Source organism: Triticum dicoccoides, chromosome 6A (assembly GCF_002162155.2).
Source record: "Triticum dicoccoides isolate Atlit2015 ecotype Zavitan chromosome 6A, WEW_v2.0, whole genome shotgun sequence".
Lineage (NCBI taxonomy): Eukaryota > Viridiplantae > Streptophyta > Magnoliopsida > Poales > Poaceae > Triticum > Triticum dicoccoides.
In genome coordinates, this window is record NC_041390.1 from 516,634,348 (window position 1) to 516,638,881 (window position 4,534).

The 4,534-nt window shown below is 56.3% G+C and overlaps 1 protein-coding gene across 1 annotated transcript; it reads left to right on the plus strand.

The window, feature by feature from the left end:
- Positions 1-1,251: 1,251 nt before the first annotated feature.
- Positions 1,252-3,649, plus strand: LOC119317617 (uncharacterized GPI-anchored protein At4g28100-like). The gene is made up of 2 exons (XM_037592101.1): positions 1,252-2,409; positions 3,038-3,649. The coding sequence occupies exons 1-2, from the start codon at positions 1,729-1,731 to the stop codon at positions 3,392-3,394; spliced, it is 1,038 nt and encodes a 345-aa protein (XP_037447998.1). The 5' UTR covers positions 1,252-1,728; the 3' UTR covers positions 3,395-3,649.
- Positions 3,650-4,534: the final 885 nt, after the last annotated feature.

A 4,534-nucleotide genomic window follows, 5' to 3' on the forward strand; every position in this document is an offset into this window, starting at 1 on the left:
ATAATGTCCAAGGACTATCTTTATTCATAAACACATAGGAAATATCATCATACATGATTGCCTCTAGGGCATATCTCCAACACCACCTACCTCGGGCCCGCTTGGCAGTGGGTGGAAGCCCGACGAGCTCATCCTTTCTAATGCAAGCATGTGTGCGTGGGGGGAAGGGGGCTCATCCACTTACCCTCCCTCGTTCACATCTGGCCAAGCTTGTCCCCCTCGCCGACGACAGCAGAACCCTAGCCATGGGTTTCTTTGGGAAGGGTAAGGGGAAGCTCCACGTCGGCGCCAGCTCGTCACGCGGCAGGCCATGGGATAGGATCCACATACCGGTGCACCAAGCGCTCTGACACTGGTAGTACCGCCAACTGCTATCGTATCCGAATGTCAACCCGCTCCACGGCTGGCATCTGAATCCGCGTCGCATCCCCGTGCCGATGGTGTCACGGGCGCTGCAGGCGCACGCAGAGTAGGTGCACCAACGCCGCGCCCTCCTTACACCGGAGCAGCGACGTCTCCCAGCCTATGCGCCGGACTTAGTCAACTGGGGGGCCCGGTTCGCGATGGAGCATGACGTCACACGCCCATGCCTACGCGCACGCCGTCGTTGCCCGCTTGGCCCGAGGAGACGTGCACGTGGACCGGCGTCGTCCGCGAGTGGGTGAGCGTGCCACGCGTCCACATGGAAGCGACGCCAGAGAAGGAGGCGGCCCACCTGAAGCGATGGAAGCAGCATTGCCTGGCGGAGGAGCGGGCCAACGGCGAGTACCAGATGCAGTGGGAGCGCGAGAAGGAGGAGGAGGTGGAGCACGCCCGCGGCGCAGCAATGCCGCCGCCGGAGCAGACGCCAGAGGAGGTGGAGCAAGCGGCGTGGGAGAGTGCATTCCCGTGGGCTAGGCCGCTGCCACCCTTCATCGACCTCACCGGCGGCGACGACAACGACAAGGCCTAGGGCAGCGTGCGGGCGCGTTTTTAGTTTTTTAAAGTTTTATTTAACGCTTAAGTGGACTTTGGTCCACGGTTGACCGGCTGTTAATATTTAATTATGTTTATTTCGGTTGCATGTTTTTTTGGACGCGGGAAAATGCGTCGGCCACCCGTTAGTCACACTGGCCGATTCAAACGAAAAAGTGGACACACTCGTCCACTTGGCCGGCCTAAATGGACAGTGGGTGGCGCCTTGGAGTGACTCTCAGCACGACTTCTATTTATAGTGTTTTTTTATAGGAACAACGGCGGGCTTATGCGAGTCTGAACTTATATTAGCAAAGGGAGAGATAACAACATTCAGGGAGTCACATAGACGAGAATAAAATGAAGATTACAAGGGGTCAGGGCCCCAACGAAAAACAACATTTGCTCTAAACACAGCATGAATGACCTTGTTTGACAAAACAAAAAGAACCACCTCACTGTAAAATGCTCAAATAAGCCGTAGATAAAAGGAGCTTTGCGAAAGGCTGCAGTTGGTTTCCCCTCACCTCATCTACAAGAAGGCCATTATAAGAACCATCCCATCATGCATCCTCTGGCGCCAAAAACAGCAAAGTTGCGCAAAGCGCCCCCTCATCATGCCACCCATATAGTCCCCTCCCATCTCCGATCGATCGATCGCTCAGTGATCACCCGCCACGCTCTCACTCGGCCACTGCAGCTGCCACTCTCTCAAGCCAACCAAGGAAACCACCGCGCGCGTGAACCTGCGCACGCGCGCCGTGAGAGTGAGAGATGCATCCGCTTCACCGCTCTCTCCTCCTCCTCTACGCGGCGGCGGCCGCCGGGTTCTTGCTGCTCTCGCCGGCCCACTGCGCCGCCTCGGCATTGCCGGATCCGGCGCCGCTCGACCCGGCGGGCCTGTTCATGCCCTCGGCCACGCCGGCGCAGCCCGGCTCCGCCACGATCCCGGCGTTCCCGGAGCAGTCGGACGCCGTCTCCGGGGCCTCCTCCACGTGCCCGCTCGACCCCTCCCCGCGGCTCCTCCCGGCCGTGCTCTCCTCCTGCGACGCAGACGGGGCGCTGCCCTCGAGGCTGCGGTGCTGCCCCGCGCTGGCCGCGTGGCTGTTCGCCGCCTACGCGCCCACCGCGCTCGCGGCGAGGCCGGCGCGACCGGCGTCGGCGGCGCCCGTGGACATGCCGGTGCCTCCGGACGACTCGGAGGCGTGCGCGGGCGCCGCGGACCGCGCGCTGCGGTCCGAGGGGGCGGCGCTGCCGCGCCCGCCGGGCGCCAACGGGACGTGCGACGTGGCCTTCTGCTACTGCGGGGTGAGGCTGCGGCGGCTGACGTGCGGGGCCCAGCCGACGGGTGCCGGCCAGTGGGTCCCGGCGGAATCGGCGGCGAGGAGGCTGAAGAGGGACTGCGCGCGGCCCGGCGTCCCCGGCTGCTCCAAGTGCCTCCGTGCTCTTTCCACGGTGAGATCAAATGCAGCAATGTCTGTCAACCTAGTACTCTGCAACAAGCCCCGTAAACAGAACCATTTTAACTGTTAATGGCGCCTTACGACTGCTCATATTGCAATCTTGATCTGCAAAGCTGCAAATGCGCGCAGTGCTGAAGTGAAGCGTAGAGCACACTCCCTGAGCAACTTGATCATTCCATCGCATACTATTAGCGTACTGTGTGCACAGACACAGAGGCCACTAGGCATGATTGCAGTACGGTCAGCTAAGATTTTAGACAAGGCGTTAAATGGAAGCCATGGTGCTCATTCATGGACACCAACCACACAATCTGGCCCCATCTTTGCTGGTCTAGGGTTCGGTGTGCGCGCCATTTATTGGCCGCGAGTGGCACCGCACGAAATGATCAGATCTCAAGTCCGGGCCTGGAGAATGATTCGGGCAGAACATGCCTGCATCCCTTTTCCACTGCGTCTGGGCCCAAAAATTTCAATCGGTCGTCCTTTCACCGCTAAGGCAGAATCATTAGTTCTCTGGAGTAAGTAGGAGTGCAGAGTGAACCTTTAAGCAATGCTCATCTTGGATTTCACGTAGACAATCCAGTTGCACGGCAGCTGATGAGAGACTTGGATGTTTGCAGATAAAGGCGGGATCCGGCGGCGGCGAGACGGCGGTTGCGGCGTCGGGGAAGCTGCAGGCGGCCGCGTCGAGCGAGCGGGACTGCCAGCTCATGGGCCTCATGTGGCTGCTGCAGCGCAACGCCACGCGCTACGGCGCAGAGGCCACGGCCGTGATCCGGGCGCTGATGGCCGCGGACGAGGCGTCCGCCGTGGGCGTCGCGGCGGTGGCGGGGCCGGCCGCCTGCTCGCTCCCCGTGGACGACATGCCGTTCGCGGCCGAGTACGGGAGGCTCAGCGGGGCCGGCGGACGGCCAACCGCCCTCCGCCGCTTCCACCTGGTTCTGCTCGCCATGTTCAGCGTGATCTGCTCGCTGTAGCACTGCGCAGGCACTCGTGATCGGGTTTAAATTTGGTATACGGTTGTCCACCTGTATGACCCGGTGCGTTTACGTGAGAGCTAGTGGTGCACTGCAAATTCCATGGTTCGTTAATACACGTACAATGAACTCTGAAAAACTAAGGATGTTTCAGTGATCACGATTCAGCTGATCAGGAGCAAGAACCAAACCAGGTTCGTCCAAAACTCACAAAGAAAATGATGTTGCGCAATGGAGCTGTATTTTTTTTCCAAATATGCATGAGTGTGTGTACTGTATAGTATTAAAGAAGTGGTTGTGGAGTGAGAACCCCTCCATGTTGGCGGTTACAATAGTGTGAGTACATAACCCCAACTCCATGCTATCTGCGCGTCACTGCCCGCCTCTGCGGCCGCTATGAAGCGGTCCATGTCCGCCTCGAGTAGGTCTGCCCCTTTCCATGCTCTTCTTTCTAACGTCACTCTATGAATTACATACAGTTTTGCTAAAGCACATCTAAGTATTGCACATTCAAGTCCTATGTCATTGATCTTGCGTTGAGATTCGTGTGGATATTTTTATTTTTCTTTTTTCTTTTCCTCTTTATACTTGATTCACTCACTTAGATGTGCAATAACTAGAGCATATCTAGATGTGCCCTAGACACACCCAATTACATACGCAATTGACATAGTAGCTTCACGAAACACAATTCCATTTCGATACTTCTATAGCTCCCACATTACCAGGAGGAAGAGTGCTTGGATGTCCCTGCTTCCTCTAGCGTTCCCACTCGTGTTCATGCTTCAGTCACCCAATCTCTATGGGTTAGTCGGCGTCCACTCCGGCTTGCCCAAAGCAAGGCAAACACGCATCCATACTACCCTCGCAAAAACACACTGGAGAAGGATATGGTTTATACTCTCTTCCTCCTGATCGGAGAATGGGCAGGCTTCCTGGTGATCAAGTCCCCGTCTTGCCAACCTATCAGAGGTCCAACATCTGTTGAGCTAGCAAAAAAAAAACAAAAAATAAGAAGAAGAAAATTATACATATAAAATTTGTCAGAAGTCCAATTTTATAAATTTGACAAACTTGATTAAAAAAATACCAACATTCACAATACAAAATCATTATCATTAGATAAGTACATCATAAAAT

Excerpts from the sequence above, each read along its gene's own strand:
- LOC119317617 (XM_037592101.1), top strand. The coding sequence starts at position 1,729 with ATGCATCCGCTTCACCGCTCTCTCCTCCTCCTCTACGCGGCGGCGGCC. Across the intron at positions 2,410-3,037 it reads GCCTCCGTGCTCTTTCCACG|ATAAAGGCGGGATCCGGCGG; the intron begins GTGAGATCAAAT and ends GGATGTTTGCAG.